The sequence below is a fragment of the Bos taurus genome, chromosome 11 (genome assembly GCF_002263795.3).
Source record: "Bos taurus isolate L1 Dominette 01449 registration number 42190680 breed Hereford chromosome 11, ARS-UCD2.0, whole genome shotgun sequence".
Taxonomy (NCBI): domain Eukaryota; kingdom Metazoa; phylum Chordata; class Mammalia; order Artiodactyla; family Bovidae; genus Bos; species Bos taurus.
Window position 1 is genome coordinate 98,967,320 of NC_037338.1, and position 17,743 is coordinate 98,985,062.

The 17,743-nt window shown below is 55.5% G+C and overlaps 1 protein-coding gene across 2 annotated transcripts; it reads left to right on the forward strand.

Annotated features, from left to right (window-relative positions):
- The first annotated feature begins 54 nt into the window (after positions 1-54).
- Positions 55-17,325, forward strand: URM1 (ubiquitin related modifier 1). 2 transcript variants are annotated; one of them, NM_001075729.3, is given in 5 exon segments: positions 55-134; positions 4,486-4,556; positions 12,789-12,870; positions 14,365-14,413; positions 14,779-17,325. In NM_001075729.3, coding segments are annotated over 5 exon segments (306 nt in total). In that variant the 5' UTR covers positions 55-99; the 3' UTR covers positions 14,848-17,325.
- The last annotated feature ends 418 nt before the right edge of the window (positions 17,326-17,743 follow it).

Here is a 17,743-nt window from a genome sequence, read left to right on the forward strand (position 1 = left end):
CCTCGGCCCCGCCTCTTCCGTCCGCGGCAACCGGAAACGGGGGGGGGGCAGTAGAGCCGGAAGTTCAGGGGAGTTTCCTGTGAGCTCGGCTTCCTCAACATGGCAGCGCCCTTGTCAGTGGAGGTGGAATTCGGGTGAGTCACAGAGCTGGGGCGCCGTGGGGATGGATTGAAGTCGTCGGGCCCGGAACTCCCCTCCCTCTGCCTTGGGGCCTGTCACCACCGAATCGCCGAGGCCCCCGGCAACTTCCCTGAGCTACGCCATCCGCCTGGGAGAGCTTGAGGTTCGGTCTCCCTGGGCGACGAGGCCGTATGTCCGGGAATAGATGCGCATACCCGGGAGTTGTAGGTATGCTTCTGGCACTCCTCCATGCCTGCGCCCTACGGGACTCAAAAGGTGTGACTTGTTAGCAGGCCTTCCGGCCTTGTTTGCCAGCTCCATTTTGGAGCAGGCCCTGTGTCTGGCATTTGAGCTCCTAGGACCGAGACAGACCAACCTTTCCGAAGATTTGAGGGTGTTAAACCTGAACCCTTTCCGGTACATTTAGTAAACTTACTGAGTGCCTTCTGCAGGTCTTAAGTCAGGTGGGGATATGGGGCTAGGTAGCACAGTAGTGGAGACTAACCCTGACAGTACAGGGTTAGTGCGTGTACATGTGCGTGTACTTACTCAATCGTGTCCGACCCTTTGGGACCACATAGACTGCAGCCCGCCAGACTCGTCTGTCCATGGGATTTTCCAGGCAAGAATACTGGACTGGGTTGCCACGTCCTTCTCAAGGCCATCTTCCTGACCCAGGGATCGAACCTGACTCTTGGGTCTCCTGCATTGGCAGGTAGATTCTTTACCTCTCTGCCACTACAGAATGCTCCAGATAAAAAGTGCAGGATGGGGGAACACACGCTTAATTACCAAAGAAACACAGACCAAGGAGGAAATCTCAAGGCATTCTCTTCTGCCTCTTACAGAAGTTTTTTCATGTGATTTCAGAGCTGGGGGGAAAAAAAAAAGTGCAAAGCTTAGACAGAAGGCAGAGAAACAGATCTTAAGAGATGGACGGTATAATTTCTAGACTCAGGTGGAAAAGCTGGGACTAGATTTGTCTGTGTGTGTGAAGATAAACAAGCCAAGGCTTATGTGAAAGGGAAAGTCTGGGATGGAAATCAGAAACCTCTGCCTATAAATGCCTTTCCTTCTATTGGATGCCCCCAGTTTCTTTCATGGATTCCCTTCATTGCATAGTCCATTCACCAGTCATTTATTGAGTGCTTACCATGTGCCAGGCATCGAGCCAGGCACAGAGGGTACAAAGATAAATAGAACTTTGTCCATGCCCTCCAGTGTTCAGCGTTGCTGTTCCTTACGAGGGGGTAGTCTCATGAATGTTAACTGCATTTTAATTGATGATATTGTCTGGCACCATGGATCCAATTAGAACTGTGCTAGTCTGGCCACCTGACTATTTTACTTTATTGACCCTTTGCCCAGCTATATCCGCCATAGCCTGCAGGTTCCAGGAGGTCCCTGCTGTTTTGACAGGCCTCAGCAGAACTGAAGACAGAGAAGCTACAGATTACCAGTGTTGAGGCTTATCTACAGTTGGCCTGGGCTTTCCAGGTGGCTCAGTGGTAAAGAATCCGCCTGTGAAGTTTCGATCCCTGGGTCAGGAAGATCCCTTGGAGAAGGAAATGGCAACCCACTCCAGAATTTCTTGCCTGGGAAATCCCGTGGACATAGGAGCCTGGCGGGCTATGGTCTATGGGGTTGGAAAGTGTCAGACACGACTTAGTGACTAAACCACCACCACCACCCACTGCCGATTTACCTTTCATGTTCACTGAGTCAGATGTGGCATTTGTCTTCAGAAATGCCTTCTGTCTGCCAGGTCCTGTGCTGGCAGCAGTGGGGAAGTCATATGACGAAGACATGGTCCTTGCCCTCCAGGGCTTACAGACTTGCTGGAGTTCCTGTTTTCTGGCTCCACCATCTCGGTCTCCCTTACCCCAGGAGCAGTAGTGAACACCAGCAAGGCAAGACGTGTTCCCACCACCCACTGCCACAGGGTCCCATGAGAACTGCAGCTTCTTGGGAAGCAGTAATGCCCAACATATAGACTAAACCCAGAGTCCTTCTCTGTCTCTGTCAGTGCCTGTTTCTCCCCTTGGCCTTTCTTTAACTTTCTGTCTCTTAGCCCACTTCCTTCACCCTTTACCCTGAACTTAAGTAGATTTGCAGAGAAACTGGTTTGCCCATCAGGCTCTCCCTTTTGTCCCTGAGTGCCACCCTGATCCCTGAAGATTCCAAAGGGTTGGGCCTTTGCCTCTTTCCTGTGAGCAGCCGTGGCCCCGCAGCCCCACTGGTTCTCGTAGACACCCTGGAAGGCCGCTTTCCTTTCTCCCGCCTATCACTGACCGGGTCTGCCATCCTCGTCCTGCCAGAGCCATTTCTCAGGTCACAGAGGATGCAGTGTAGGTGGTACAGATGTGTGTGGTGTCACTGCAGCCCACATAGGAGAGTCCCACTTCCTTTTCCCTTTTTCTCCTCCTTGAGTCCAGGAGGTATTGGCAAAGGAAGGGAATGCCATTAGGGTGAGAGAAGAAGTGGGGAAATGGGCATGTTCACTCATTTCAGCAAGTATTTCTTGAGTGTTCGCTGTGTACCAGGCCCTGTTTTAGGCAGAACTTGCATCCCCATAGGTAGAGGAGAAATGAACAAAAGTAAAATATATCAGATAAAAAGATGAAGGTAAACTTCAAAAAGTGAAGACCATTTGAAGAGTGTCTGTACCACTCACTGGTACCAACAGACACCTCCCACCAAGAGCTGGGAAGTGGAGGAAAGATGAGGTATCTTGGGTTGTGATGCCTTAATTGCGTTTGAGTCGCAAATCCTGTAGGACCTACGAGAGTTTGGCTTTGGTTTTCTTCTGGGACCAAATTGGTCCCCTTCTTGCCTCCCTGAGTCACTTCAGAGGCTGGGAGTGCACCTTCCTACCCTCCAAGTGTTCTGACCACAGAAATGCCAGCCCCTCCCTTGGGCTCTGGCAAACCCAGCAGTGACAGGTCAGTCGCTGAGCCAGACTGGTTCTTTATCCTCTTGTGAAGGGAAAACAGCACTGGCCTCTGCGCCTGGCACCACCAGGTTTGGCCAATCTGGGTTGTTTGCTTGGGTGCCAGCGCTTCCAGTTCCCACTCCTCTGACCCCCCAACTCCTGTCTCCCCTTGCTTGTCGCCCTCCCCCACCCCAGCTGCTGCATGTGCCAGCCCCTACCCAAGAGAGAGCGGGGCTCTTGGAAGGGGATAAATGGAGGCTCTGTATGGGCTTGCAGCTGAAATGGCCCTGCGCGCAGCCACAGATGGGCCTCCTCTCCCCCTCCACATTTCTGCATCAACAAAGCGTGACCTTGTTTGGATGACAGTCGCCCCATGTTTCCCCCATGACAATGCGTGCCTTGCCTTTGCCTCCCAGTGGACCGTCTCAGGACACCTCTGTTCTCCGGCACTGGGGAAGGGTGGTGGGGTGGGAGTCATCGCACCCGTCTCAAGTCTGTTAAGGCTTCCCAGTTAAGGTCCACGTGAGGTCTGAGACCAGACGCTGGGGGAGGAGCAGCGTGGCGCTGGGAGAGCCCGAGTGTCCGCACCAGGAGTCTGGCACCTGCACTTGGCGGAGCCTCTCTGCTGGCCCAGGCTTCCCTTAGCCAGGTGTTGGGACCCAGAAGTGAGCCAGATTCTGCCCTCAAGGGGCTTCCTGACCTTCTGGGGAGTCAGTTGTTCCTGCCAAAAACCAGTTAGAATTCAAATCCTAGTTCAGCCACTGCCTGTCTGGCCTTGGACAAGTCACTTAACTTCTCCTGGCCCCAACTTGCTTCTCTGTTGGTGAGAGTTAATAATATCTGCCTCCCTCCTTCCTTCCCCAGGATTCCGTGAAGGTGAAATGAGACGACGAATGTTTTTGTAAAGGGCAAGCTTATTGCTAAGTCCAGTGGGGGTCTCTCACTCTCTAGCACTTTGGTTTGCCCACCAGGCCAGCAGCAGGGGTGGGGACAAGGCACAGGCAGGGGAATTTCAAAGTGTCACCTGGCTGGCCCTAGGAAAATACCCAGGGTCTCCAGTGTGCTGTGAGGTAGCTCCTCAACATGTTTGCAGATGGAAAGATTGAGGCTTGAGAAGATGCCATCCCGTGCCTAGGGTCTCGCCAGTCAGGCCCGGGTGGGGCCTGGTCTCCACCTCAGGGCCTGTGCTCTGCCCCTGTATACTAAGCTACCTCTTGATTCAGAGAAGTCAAAGCAGAGTCTGAAAATTTGGGTACTTAAATGTTAATAAACATTATTTCTGTCCTGCTTTACCACATCAAGAAGCCACATTTGAGAATTGATGGCTGATACCCAAGGTGTTCTGAACGTTGGTCTCTGAATTTCCTGGGCATCTGGTGCCAGCCTCCTCAGTTTTCGGTCTCTGAGGCTCTTTCTCTGGCCCTCCTTTGCAGAGGCGGTGCGGAGCTCCTGTTCGATGGTGTGAAGAAGCATCAAGTCACCTTGCCTGGACAGGAGGAACCCTGTGAGTACGGGTTCTCTGAGCACCATTGAGCAGCAGCTGCTCCACAGGTCACTCAGCCTGGTCAAGTGAGAGTGGGTAGGATTTCCCGGGCCGTGGGGAGGAAGGGAGAGAGATCACTGGTTGTCCTCCATACTTTCCAGAGTCAGCCAGCTTTGTAGGGAAGAGATGGCATCGCTGCGTCCTTCCAAGCACAGGTTCTGTATTCAGGCTTGAGTTTGAATCCCCTTAGCACCTTCGGCTGGTCACCTCACCTTTCTGAGCTTCCGCGTTCTTATCTGTGAAAGGGGGAGATGGTAATCCAGGTAACCCAGTCAGGGTTGCTAAAAGGTGTCAGCCAGCCGTACCAGGCATCTCTGCCATCACTGGATGGCTGCAGAGGGATGTCCTCACAAAGGAGATAACCTTTGCCAAGAATGGAACAATGCAGATGGACTTAAATGAATTTCAATGAGGAGAAAAGTGTCTAGCCAAGGAGGTTGGAGGGGAGAGGTTAACTAAGGGAGACAGAGGGTTTTTTCCATTTGTTCATTCAGATACCTGTTTGTCTTTTCTTTAGCAAACACACCCTGAGCACCTCCCATGCCGCAGACTATGTACCAGGCACTGGCAGACAGACCCTGCCTTCAGACTGGGGAAAGGGGGGAGGAGGATTTCCAGAGGTCCAGCTGGCTAAATAGCAGCATAGCCCAGAGGCAGGGGCTGGACACTGCCACTGTGGAGGGGCTTTGCAGCCCTAGCAATGGATCTTAGCAAGAGCAGAACATTCAGGAGTGGGAGCCCATCTCACCTTGGGCTGAGATACTTCTGGGAAGAAGAGGAAGTCTGTTGTATGGGGAGCGAGGGGAATGAGGTTCCTGGAGGTGGGCAGTAGAGAAAGTCAAGTGAGGTTTGACAGGATTCTTCTGGAACTGGACATGCATCTGCCAGGTATCAGTTATTGCCCAGATTCACCCACTACCAAGGCTGTCTCTGACCCTCCCTTGGGGTTGAAGGGCAGTGGCATAGGGCGGGTCTCTCTGCCACCTTCAGAGGCTAGGGTACAGGGCGCTACCCCCTGGAGCTGGGTGTGGGCATGAGGCTGAGGTTAAACGTCAGGACTGTGGAATTGTGTCCCTGATAGGGGAAGATCCAAGATGATGTAGGTGATGGTTTCTTAGTTTGACAGATGGCTCTGCAACCTTGGGAGGAAACAAGGGGCTGTCAGAAGCCTCTCAAAGATGCAGCCTTAAAGACTTATCCAGGACCTTATTAAAACATCACAAGTTAGGGTTTGTTTCCCCCTGCTTTTGCTCCGCCTGAAGGTGCCCACGTTTAATAATTCCAGTCCTTTTCATTCATTCATTGACTGAACGCTCACCAAGTGTCGGTCGTGGAAGAAAGTACTTTATTCTTTCCTGAGGTTGGCACCCGTGTTTTTGAACATGCACACACGTTTTCCTTTGTGCCAGGCTTCCCAGCTGGCGTGGTGGTAAAGAATCTGCCTGCCAGTGCAGGAGATGCAAGGTATGTGGGTTCAATCCCTGGGTCAGGGATGCCCTGGAGTAGGAAATGACAACCCACTCCAGTATTCTTGCCCGGAAAATTTTGTAGACAGAGGAGCCTGGACAGTCCAGGGGTTCACAAAGAGTTGGACACAACTAAGTGCACGCATACACTCTCTCACACGCGCGTGCGCGCACACACACACACACATACACGTGTTTTCCTTTGTGCCAACTTGATATTAAGCAGAACTGATATGGTTCTTACGCTAATGGAGCTAACAGAGGAACGGAAATGGAGCCAGGCAGTGAAGAAGTAAAGGCACAGATGTGTAACAGCACGAGTGGTCATCACTGCGTCAGAACAAAAGGGTGCTTTGAGTGAGACGCCAGGGTGGCCAGGGAGGCCTCTTTAGAGCAGTGTCTTTGAGGGGATTCCCTGGTGCCCTAGTGGTTAGGAATCGGAACATTCAGTGCCACGGCCCAGGTTCAGTCCCTGGTCCAGGAACTGAGATCCCGCATGCTGCATGGCACTAAAAGAGAGAGAGGGAGAGAAGACTTTGAGGCAAAAGCCCTGAGGAACGGGAGGAAGCCAACCTAACAAATTGGAGGGAGAGCAGAGGTGCGTGGGGCCCATTCCAAGTAGAGAGGACGGCACTTGTGAAGCCCCCAGGCAGAAGGCCTTGTGGTGGTCAAGGACCTGAGGGAAGGCCAGTGTCCTCGGCACAGGCTGAGTTTGACAGGGTAGGCAGAACCCCAATGTGTGGTACAAGTGGTTGTCACAGATTCTTAGGTGGTAACTATCATTACTTCCACTTTAAAAAGTGGAACCTCCCCCCCAAAAAAAGTGGAAACCCAAACTCAGAGATGTCCAAGGTCTTACCCTCGACCATGTGCTTACGTCATTGGCAGAGCTGGGGTTGAAGCCGATGCTAGGGTCACCCCATCCTGCAGGGTGCCACTATCCCATCACCATTTATCCCAAGAGCTTCCCTGAATCACATCACATCTCAGACCTGCAGGATATTCTCCAGTTTTCACACTTTGATGCCTCCAACAGCTACTGATCTCAGTTTTCATAATGACCCCGGTAGATATTATCTATCGACAAGGAAACCAAACTTCATAGAGAGAGAGTGACCTGTCCAGAGTTACTCAAGCAGGGAAGCTGGCTGAGGCCCAGGTTTGTTTTTATTTTTATGTTTTGGCCATACTGCATGGCATGTGGAATCCTAGTTCCTCAACCGAGGATCAAACCCAAGGCCCCTCCATTGGAAACATGGAGTCTTAAACCAACGGACCACCAGGGAAGTCCCTAAGACCCAGGTTTTGGATCCCTCATCCACTGCCTCGGGGGCAGGTAGGGGGCTCTCCTCCCCTCTCTGGGATGAAATAAAGGAAGCAGGGGAGGCTAGCGGAAGTGGCCCATGTGCTTAGTTCTGGGCCCTTGGCCATGGGTCTCTACCTCTGGCTCCCACTTGGGCCCTGCTGTGCGCAGAGGCGTGGGTCACATCACAGCGGCAGAGCTGGTTGGCAGCTGCCAGGCCTCACCCTGGCACACAGAGCCCAACAGGAGGGCAGGGGCCTGGTGCCACGGGGAGAGCCTCACTCCTCCCCGAGCCCATGCCCAGATCTGCCGTCTGGCAGCCTTCCCAGCCCAGGGGCTGCCACTTGGCCAAGCAGGTCTTGGAGACTCCAGCAGAGAAAACAGCGGCCATAAGATTATGGATTGTGACAAGTCTCACAAACAAGGGGACTCCAGGGCCCTGGGTCCTGGGCCAGTGGAGAGCTTCCAACCCGGCCAACTTGGAATGAGAGGCTGGGAAAGGCCAAAGAGGGTGAGATGGCGAGACAGGCACCCTGGCAGCATGCGCTGGCAAATTAGTTATTTCTGCAGGCCTCTTATCCCACCTGTAAAGCGGGAGGTTGGACTCGATTTAGTCTGTCTTGAGCTCATTATTGGGCTTCCCAGGTGGCTCATTGATAAAAAATCTGCCCGCCAGTGCAGGAGACGTGGGTTCAGTCCCTGGCTTGGGAAGATCCCCTGGAGAAGGAAATGGCACCCTACTCCAGTATTCTTACCGGGAAATCCCGTGGACAGAGGAGGCTGGCAGGCTGCCGTCCACAGGGTCACAGAGTCGGACACAACTGAGTGCGAGCGCGCACGAGTCGGTTATCAGTTTGACACCTGCAGTTTGGAAAAGTTGCTTCCAGATCTAAGCACATGGTTCTGGGAAGCAGGGTGCATTGATCCAGTGAGCGGCTGCCTGTGCAGGGAGGTGAGGATTCTTAACAGCCAGCTCCACGGAACAGGCCTTGAGTGGCTGAGTTTATTAGGAGGCACCCACTGGCTTTGGGGCCTGGCAACTGGGACCTGGTTTTTAATGCATCAAGGATTCTTTCAACTCAAGGCTCGAAGACCAGGCTTGGTCAGGGGCCTGGAGCAAATCCCGAACCTTGATGGTCCCAGCATGGGCCTTACCTGCCCTGGTCCCAGGAGGAGACTCCGCCTCACCTTTCCCTGCTTCTCAGCCCTGCCTTTGTATTAAAGGGAGGCTGGCGCGGGAGGCAGGGGTGGCTTGGGCGCTCCCAGGCGCTTTAAACTGCTTAGCATGCATTTCACAGCCTCTCTGGGGCCAGCTGTTCCTTTCTCCGCTCTGGGGCCTGTTTGCTGATCCCCTCCCCACCACCCTCCTCTCCCCCTCACCCCTCCCAGTCCCTGTGCAAAATTGCTTTTGAAAAGATCCACTTTCTGCTTAATTAAACAATGAGGAGCGTCCCCTCGCACATCTGTAAACCTCCTTCTGAGGCCAGTTTAGCCCACAAACTGCTCCATTCTTACCTCCATTCACTTGTAAATAGACCCTCTGATGTTCCCTCTACCCTCTCTTCTCTTCTCCCCCCATCCCAGCTCTTTCTTCTCCCCTTTCAGCTGAGGCCTGGGGTAGACTCCCAGAGTCCTGTCCTGGAGCCTGGTGGACTTGGTGGGGACCAGAGCAGCTTAACCTGGGGGAGAGAAGACATAGGGGACCGGCTCTCCCGAGTCTGCACCGTTGGCGTGGTGGTCCCCGGGCCCAGCTAGGCTCTGTGGGTGGGAGGGACCGGAAGCCAGATTTCAGGCTGGGAGAAAATCTCCCCTTGGATGCCTGCAAGAAGAGGTTGGATGAGGGTCGGCTGTGAGACATCAGATGAGACCGGAAGTTCTATTGACACCACTGGGAGTGGGGGGCGCCACAGTGGGTGGTCGTTGTCCCCAGACAAGGACAAATCCACTGGGGCATGGGATTCTGGTGGGAGCCTCTGTAGGTCTAAGAGGGGTGTGCATGGTGCCCTTTCCCAGCGGCCTTTAGGGGAAGGTTCTGGCAGCCCCCGGGATAAGGAATCCTGAATCACTGACATTCGTCTTGTCTGTTTGACACCATGCTAGGCCTGCCGCTGGCATCAAGACCTGGGTTATTATCCCTCCCTTGTCCAAGGATGGCGCTGAGACTTAGGCGAAGTGACTTCTACCCAGGGCCGCCTAGCACACACCCCAGGGCCTTCCAGCTCCAGAACCCAGACTCATAAGCACTCCGCCATGAGAGCAGCAGCCCCGTCCCATCGCTTGCTCTTCCTGCAGTGAGCAGGCCAGGTCCTGAGGCCTCCTGCACGGGAAACCCGACATGGGGTTGTGCTCATCTCCCTGCCCTGGTGCCGCGTGCCCTCAGCGTATGAGTCCTTCCACTGGGACTGTCCAGGGAGCCTCTGAGGAGTCTAAACATCTAAAGGGGGCAGCAAGGGAAACTGAAGGGTTCTTCCTCTGGCTGACGGAAGAATTACAGCATGGCCATGCCAGGCATAGTGCCAAGAGCTTTCCATGGATCATCTTATTTGAGCCTCAAAACACCCCTCAGAGGCATTTTTACCATTGCCATTTTACAAAGAAGGAAGCTGAAGAGAGCTCCTTACCCAAGGTCGTTTAACTAGGAAATGACACAGTCAAACTCAGACCCACGTGCTCAGTAAACGTGTCCAGGGCGTTTTGTGTGTGAGGTTCTGTGCTGTGTGCTAGGGCTCAGGCTCCCAAGGAGGGGGCCCTCTTCCCCAGCAGCCCCTCTTCAAGGCCCCTGCATGCCCTGCGCAGTCCAGCCAAGGCTGCCTCCCTGGCTGCATCTCGTGCTGACCTTCCGGCCTTCTCACTTCTATCACCTTGAACCTGCCAATTCCAGCCTGCCTCAGGTCTTCCCATATGTTCTTCCTTCTGCCTAGCTTGCTCCCCCCATCCCACCCAACTCATCCTTGGGGCCGCAGCTTCAATGTGAACACCCTCAGAAAAACTCGTTCTGCTCCCACACAAAGGAGAGCGCATTTGTCACGACTAATGAAGTACCGTCCACCTCCCCTGCCAGACTGTGGCTCCACACGGGCAGGCTCTGTGTCCGCTTGTTCTCCGCCATCTCCGTGGCACCTGGCACATAGTAGCTGCTCAGTAAATATTTGTCTCCCGAGCGATTTCCTGAGATCGCCGGAGGGCAGCCAACATGGGAAGCCACGGAAGGCAGGAGGACACAGAGAGGGAAGGTGACAGTGAGGTTCCCAGAGCCATCCCCAAGCCACCACCAGCCCCTGACTCTGCTTAACCCTTCCTCCTCCCCTGGGCGCCTTTGGAAGCCGACCATCTGGCTTGGAGGCTATTTGCATATTGTCTGGGCCTCAGCAAGCCTAGCAAGATGTCCCTGGGGGTGTGTTTCAGGCCAGGCCAAGTGGCCCTTGCTGCCTGCGAAGGGAGTCAGGAGTTCCACCTCTCCCCACCCCCAAATCCAGGCATGGGGGAACAATACGGATGGTGATGCCGTGGCCTCACCATGGTAACAGGCTATCAAGAATGTGAGCCGGCCTGGGGGGTGCAGAGGAGGGAGGGGATGACCTCAGCAAAGAGGAGCGTCATGATAAATGAGCCAGCACCCGCAGCAGACGCCCCCCGGCCCAGCCCTCGGGGACACCATGACGCTGCCGTCACTGGGATGACCCCGACATGACCATTAGTCCTCCCCGCCGCCCGCAGCCTACGAGAGCAGAGCACAGGTCCTTCCTTAGAGGGAGCCAGGGCGGTGACCCAGGGAGTCCTGGTTCAGAACAGGCCAGCGGGGGCTGTGGAGGTGCAGCTGGTGGCCCTCAGGCCAGGCCCTGCCCAGGCCCTCTGAGCACCACGCACACAGTAGAGCCCCACCCACGGGGGCTGGCTGACGGATGTGTCAGACCCCGGCAGCTCTATCGAGCGGCCACAAGATGTATGGGCTGGCGGCCTACCAGACAGTGCCAAGATGGAGGCCACGGGGAAACCTCTGAAACCCAGGCCTCGGGGAGGAACCCAGCCAGGAGTCGAAATGGACTACAGCTACTTGGAGGCAACACACCCCATCCCTGCCCGCTCCAGGGACCCTGAGGATTCCAGTCGGCTTTGTTTAAAAGCAGGAATTAAAATGGAAAGGCACAGTCTTAGCCCGTGGCCACTGCCCATGGCCCTGTGCTCTGCTGGCAGACGATCCAGGGGAGCTGGCACAGAGCAGAGTGAGCCAGGCCATCCAGGGTGTAGCCTGCCTGCCTCCTGAGGGGGTGGCAGGCAGGCCCGTAAGAGTGCCTTAAAACCCTGCCCAAGGCTGGTGCTGTGGGTGACACGCGCTGGGCCTAGCCTGGGGAGAGCCGGGCCCCTTCCTGACCCCGAAGCCTTTTCCTGGCCTGCATGCTAGGAGTCTGCCTCCAGTCAGGGAAACCAAGGCAGTTTGTGGGCCCTTCTCCAGCTTAGCCCCTGAGCTTTGTCTTGGCACGGGCCCAGGACAGCAGTCCCCTCTGAGACTTTGACTCAGGAGGGGCATGGCTAACCTCCAGCCCCCTGCTGGCTTCCCAGAGACTAGTTGTCCTCTCAGGGAGAGAAGAGTCCTGCAGCCTCGGGGATGCTCTGCTTGAGGAGTGGATCATTGAGAGCCATAGCCTTCGAAGGGGTGATAGTGTGCGTGACCTGGGACCTGACCCCCGGAAAAGGAGAGGTGGCCCTGGGGACATGTGGCCTCTAGCCTCCAGATGAGGTGCAGAGCTTGGTGGCTGCCCCAGAATCACACAGAGGCAGGTCTCAGTGTCCAGCCGAGCAGGAGAGGCTGTGGTGACCCTTAGCCTCTCGCTTCCTCCTGGTAGCCACCCCTGGCCTAGAGGGCTCTGCAAAGTGGGGAGCAGAGGGACTGTGATTTGTCAGCATCTCTGGCTGGTGAAGGATCCTTCTCCTTCTGCCAGAGGAAATTAACTGATGTTATCAGCTCAGCAATTGTTTTTCTTCCCTCACAAAGGGAAATATATGCAGACCTTCCCAGAGCAAAGCTGAATGCTCCCCATCTGGGACTGGCTGGGGAGATGGAGGTGGAGGGGCTCTCTGAGAAGCCTGCCCCTGGCAGTGTCAGACAATCTCCTAGGCCTCGTGAGTGGACGTCTGTGTCTGCCCTTTCAGACGTGACTCTTCCGCTCACTATCCACCTTGAGTCCCCGTTACCTCTTCTTACAGCTTTCAGCAAGGCCAGGTGCCACTGCCTCTGAGAAGACCTCTCTGGTCTCTCCAAGTCCATTTCCTCACCTTGGAAACCACAAGTCCGGGCGCCATGGCAGCCAGGTCTAAAAGAGGCCCTCTGAGCCCCAAGTGCATGTCCTCCTGCTCCGGGCAGGGCCCTCAGGGCCAGAAGCACTTGAATTTGACGTTAGTTTTGTTCTGTGCCTTCCTCTGCAGGGGATATCCGCAGCCTCCTTGTCTGGATCAAGAAGAATTTGCTAAAAGAGCGGCCAGAGCTGTTCATCCAAGGAGACAGCGTGTGAGTCCCTTTCTCCCCTTCCCCGAGGAGGGCGGGCTGAGGGAAGGAGGTCTGAAACCCTGGTTCAGACTCCGCCTCCTCCAGGCCTTCTCCCCTTGATCCTCTTCTTAGCCCTCCAAGGAAGGGCTGCTGCTGCCCAACTCTGTGGAAGTTTATTTCAGTTTTCTTGTTACTACATTGGACTGTTGGGGTTTTTTTTTCCCCCAAAAGTCCAGGTCAGGAGATTGGTAAATTTACCAAAAAAAAACACACAAAAACTTAGATCCTGCCTTCTGGATACCACAAACTTGCCAAAGAACCTTGCTCAAGTGACTTCCCTTCTCTGGGCTCCACTGTTCTCTCTGTACAGGCAGCACTGAGAAAAGATGATCCCCAAGGTCTCTCTCATCCTCTGACAGCCTGGGACAGACAGTGCCCTCCCAGTGATGGAAATGTTCTCTCTCTGTGCTATCCAGTGTGGTGGCTGCTAGGCGTTGAGGATATTGAAACCTCGAAACGTTGGTAGTGTGACTGAGGAACCAAGTGTTCTGTTTACTTGAATGTAATTTAAACTGAAGTGTGCCTCATAGATTCCGGGCCGTACAATGCAGGTCTCGGGTTACAGGGGTCACTGCACGCATGTGCACGCGCGTGCACGTTTGTGCTCACTTGAGGACACCCCTCGCCTGGCCCAAAGCTTCTGTGTCTGTCTCAGGCCCAGCTCAGCCTCCTGGGAAAGGATCCAGGTTCCGTGTGCCAAGAAGTCACTTTACCCCTACAACAGGGCCATCCTCATACGTCACAGAAGTGGGCAGGGCACCTGTGGCACTTGTTCCTCTGCGGAAGCATAGGTTCACCAGCAGGCCCTGGGGGCTCAGGCTGCCATCCGGCCTGGAGCCCAGGTCGTGGTCCAGCAGCTGTGGCGGCCACCCCCAAGGACAGCAGTGCTCTTTGGGTCCTTGCCAGCAGGAACCAGGTTAAGTAAGGTGCCTGTCCAGATGTCGGCCTACCCTGCCTTACTCCAGGGAGGGCGGCTCTCAGGCTGTCAGGGGCTCGGGGGCCACTGGCAGACTTCCCTGATTCAGAGCAGCCAAGACGGCCTCCTCCCCAGGATGCACATGCGGGAGACCTGGGACAGTGAACTTAGACCCCTGGAAGGATAGGCTGCTGCCAGTGGTTCCCTGGCAGCTCCCATGTGACATCCCACTCCATCTTCCCCGGGGAGCTTGTGAGGAAGACACTTAGGATTTACCCTATTTTCAGATGAAGAAACTGATGCTCAGCGAAGCAATGCCCCAGATCTGGGAGGTGGCAGTGGAGTTCTCACGTGTGTTCCATCTGGCCCTCAGACTGGCCTGTCACCTCCTCTCCCTGGGCGTTCTCTGACGGAACCCCCCAGAGCAAAGGCGCCCCTCCACCCCTTAGACTCTGCAGCCCAAACATCTAAGCTTCTGCCCCTGCTCTCGCCAGCTCCTGCCATTCACACCCCGCTACTCACCACCATCTTTCCCACAGGCGGCCAGGGATTCTGGTGCTGGTTAACGATGCCGACTGGGAACTGCTGGTCAGTACCTCGGGGAGCAGCCCTCCCTCGACCCCTCCCCAACCCCCCGCTGTGGTAGGAAAGCCTTGGACCTCGCATCAGGCCCAGAGTGGCGGGGTCACCCTCTGTCCAAACCTGGTGTCCAGACGGCGGCTCCTCAAGCTTCCCACCCTGAGTGAGGAAGGCGTGGGTTGCTGGGGAAGTGGCAAGCTGCCCTCCATCCTGGAGGTTTGCTAGTTAGCGGATAGGGTACCCACTTCTTTCTGGTAGATTCTGTCTTCCCCTCTCAAAGCAGCTAGCCCCCATGCCCCACTTCCCCTCTCAGCACCCTGGGGAGAAACTGGAAAAGTGCCCTTGACGGTCTTCTTATTTCTCTTCTGGACCAGGGTGAGCTGGACTACCAGCTTCAGGACCAAGACAGCGTTCTCTTCATCTCCACGCTGCACGGCGGCTAAGGGCCCCTCTCCGTGCCTGGACCCCCTTGGGGTCGGGAGAACAGAAGAATCAGACAATCCCCTGGGGCCCTACTTCCAGATCTTCCTGTCCCCCTTGGCTGCTTTCTTCCCTCCTCTGTCCCTTGAGCTCCCTCCAGGCAGGGAAAAGAGGCCAGGTGCTAAAAATGAGCCTTTCTCGGGCACGTGAGCAGGGGAAGGCAGCCGCCCGAGCCGGGCACTCCTCCTCCCAGCAGCTGAGGTGGGGGAGGGTACCCCTCCGTGTGGCCGGAGTGAAGGGGGTCTGTGCGGCCAGGTGACCCAGCTGCTGTCCCTCCTGTGTCTCCCTGAGTGACTGCTGACAAGGCACTGCCGCTCCTGGGCTGCGGTGCCTTCCTGGGGAAGAGGAATGAACCTCACTAGCTGATGGCAGACCCCTCCCCTCTCAAAGACAGGAGGAGCCTTCGCCTCAGTTTCCCCATGTGGACAGCAGAGGGCTCTGCCTGTCCCCCATTGATATCATTATGGAAACCCCAGCTGGGGTCCCCTATTCAGCGCCGACTGCCCCCACGCACACACACAGCAGCTGCTCCTCCAACCACACCCCTCCTCCTGCTCCCCCACCCACAGCCCTTGACCCTGGCCAGCCTCCCCCAACATAGGCCACCAGATGGGCTCCTGAGACCCTGCCCCCCACACACGGCAAAAGGCTGCCTGTGTGCAGCTCATTCCACTGGGGATGGAGAGCGGGAGGGTGTATGCTAGACCTTGGACTGGCAAATAGAGGCCTGGGGTGGAGGGTCAATGTGTCTCAGTTTCCTCCCTAACGACAATGGAATTTTTATAATATCTGAAAACTGAGGGGACTTTCCTGGTGGCTCAGACAGTAAAGAATCCACCTGCAATGCAGGAAATGTGGGTTCGATCCCTGGGTCTGGAAGATCCCCTGGAGAAGGAAATGGCAACCCTCTCCAGTACTCTTGCCTGGAGAATCCCTTGGACAGAGGAGCCTGGTGAGCTACAGTCCATGGGGTCGCAATAGTCGGATACGACTGAGCGACTGACACACACACACAATTGAGATACTTGATGGTGCAAGGGCACACTTTCTCTACTCTCCCATCTCCTGCAGGAAGCAGGATGGGGCAGGCAGCACCTGGGAGGCAGGGTGACTCCCCCACCCCCATCCCTTCTGGAAGTCTAGGGGCCTCAATGCCTGCAACAGCTGGCCTTGGGCAAATAAAAAACTAAGTTGTTTACTGGCCTTGCCTGGAACTTCATCCTTAGAAACCGAAACCGGTGGGACCCCACATTCCCCCAGCTGGCAGTCACTTCGCTGGTCCCACCCTCCCTGTCCTCACCCCAGGGCTTTCAGAACTGCCCTTCACCCAAAAAAGAGCAGGAGTTGAAACCCAGACTATCCAGACACTGAGAAGGGATGATATGGTTGGGCCATCTGGAGAAGGGGTGGCAGGGCCAGTCTGTGCTGACCAGTCTGGGTCCCAGGACACTTCCCTACCCGTATGTCCGAGGCCAGGCTTTGTCCCACAAGCCGCAGCCAGCAGCCTCGGAATGGAGGAAGCATAGTTAAGACTGCTGAGCCCCACTTCCCAAGACCTGGAGAAAAAGCTTTGTTTGCTGGAGGGAGACCTCAAAAAAAAAAAAAAAAATAGGGCATTAACATCATCCCGCCCCAAACATTGTTTTTCATTAAATGTTAATAATTTAAGGTGGAACTGCTCTCACTCTGCAGTGAGACGGAAGTGCCGAACAGTTGTCCTAGCAGTGCTGGGGGCTGTGCTCATTCTCAAGGCCTTGGGGACAGATGCCCCCCTGGCTGGTGAGCTTCTCTCCGGCGCTGCTGCAGGTGGAGGAAGGCCCTCTGGGTGGGTGTGTGGGTGGGTAGGGGTAGCCATGTTGAGGTTATGGGTGCAAGGGAAGGCCAGCGTGGGTGCAGGTGCCTGTCAAGAGAGAGGCTGCGTGACCAGCCGTTCTAGGTGCTGAGGTCAGGGTCTCCATGTTAGGCAGCAGGGCAAGGGACAGCCTCGCTTTAAGGATCAGCCTGTCCGGCTTCTTGTAACCTGGAAGGGAGGACTTCAGCCCCGCTGGGCTTTACGGCGCCCCCATTATCCACTCCCTACCCCACCCCCCACAGCATTCCAAGTCCTGGAAACTGGGTAAGAGGATTCCTTTCCTGCTTGCACTGGGGAGAGGAGGGGTAGAAACGGGCTAGCCCTTCCTCCCCAGTACCCCAATTAATGCATTACTGCTGAGGAGTAGGGCAGGAAGACACGCTGCTGGGGAAAGCAGGTTCTCCACGCTAGGAGAGGTGCCCTGAAACTCGCCAGGGCCACACTCCACAGCATTTGGGGTCATTTTCCAGCTTGAGCACATTAAGGGTCAGGGATAGATGACCCGGGCTCAGACCCAACACCACCCAGCTGCCCCCCTGCCAAGGCAACTCCTGAACCCACTTTTGAGGAAATAAACAAATAAACCCCACTATCTCAGAAGATTTGTCTTTAATGAAAAGGATTCGTTTTCCAAGTTGTTTCCCAAGCCGAGGCAATTGCCCGGCTGGAGCGCATCGTTCTGGACGCTTCTCCGACTCCAGCAGCAGCCGGAGGAAGCTCAGCCCATCGGTCGGTCTGGAGGAGCTGGCGGGAGGGGTCGGTTTATTGGAGATTTAGGGGTCGATTTAGGTTTGTTTTGGAGGTATTGGCAGGGGAGGTTAGGTTATAATCAATTCAAAACGAGTTAGCAAGCGCAGTCCGCCGGCATCTCCTTTCGCCCCCGACTTCCTGCGGCTCCGGCCGAGGACGAGCTCTCCGGACCACAATTGGGCCCCGCCGTGGCATGCCAGCTTCGTTCCCGGCCGAAATTTGAAAAAGGGGGGAAACGACGCTATCGGCTGGAGGAC

Coding starts and splice junctions, on each gene's coding strand:
- URM1 (XM_005213259.4), top strand. CDS start 326: ATGCGCATACCCGGGAGTTGTAG. Junction 349..4,485: donor CGCATACCCGGGAGTTGTAG/GTATGCTTCTGG, acceptor CCTCCTTTGCAG/AGGCGGTGCGGAGCTCCTGT. Junction 4,557..12,788: donor GCCTGGACAGGAGGAACCCT/GTGAGTACGGGT, acceptor CTTCCTCTGCAG/GGGATATCCGCAGCCTCCTT.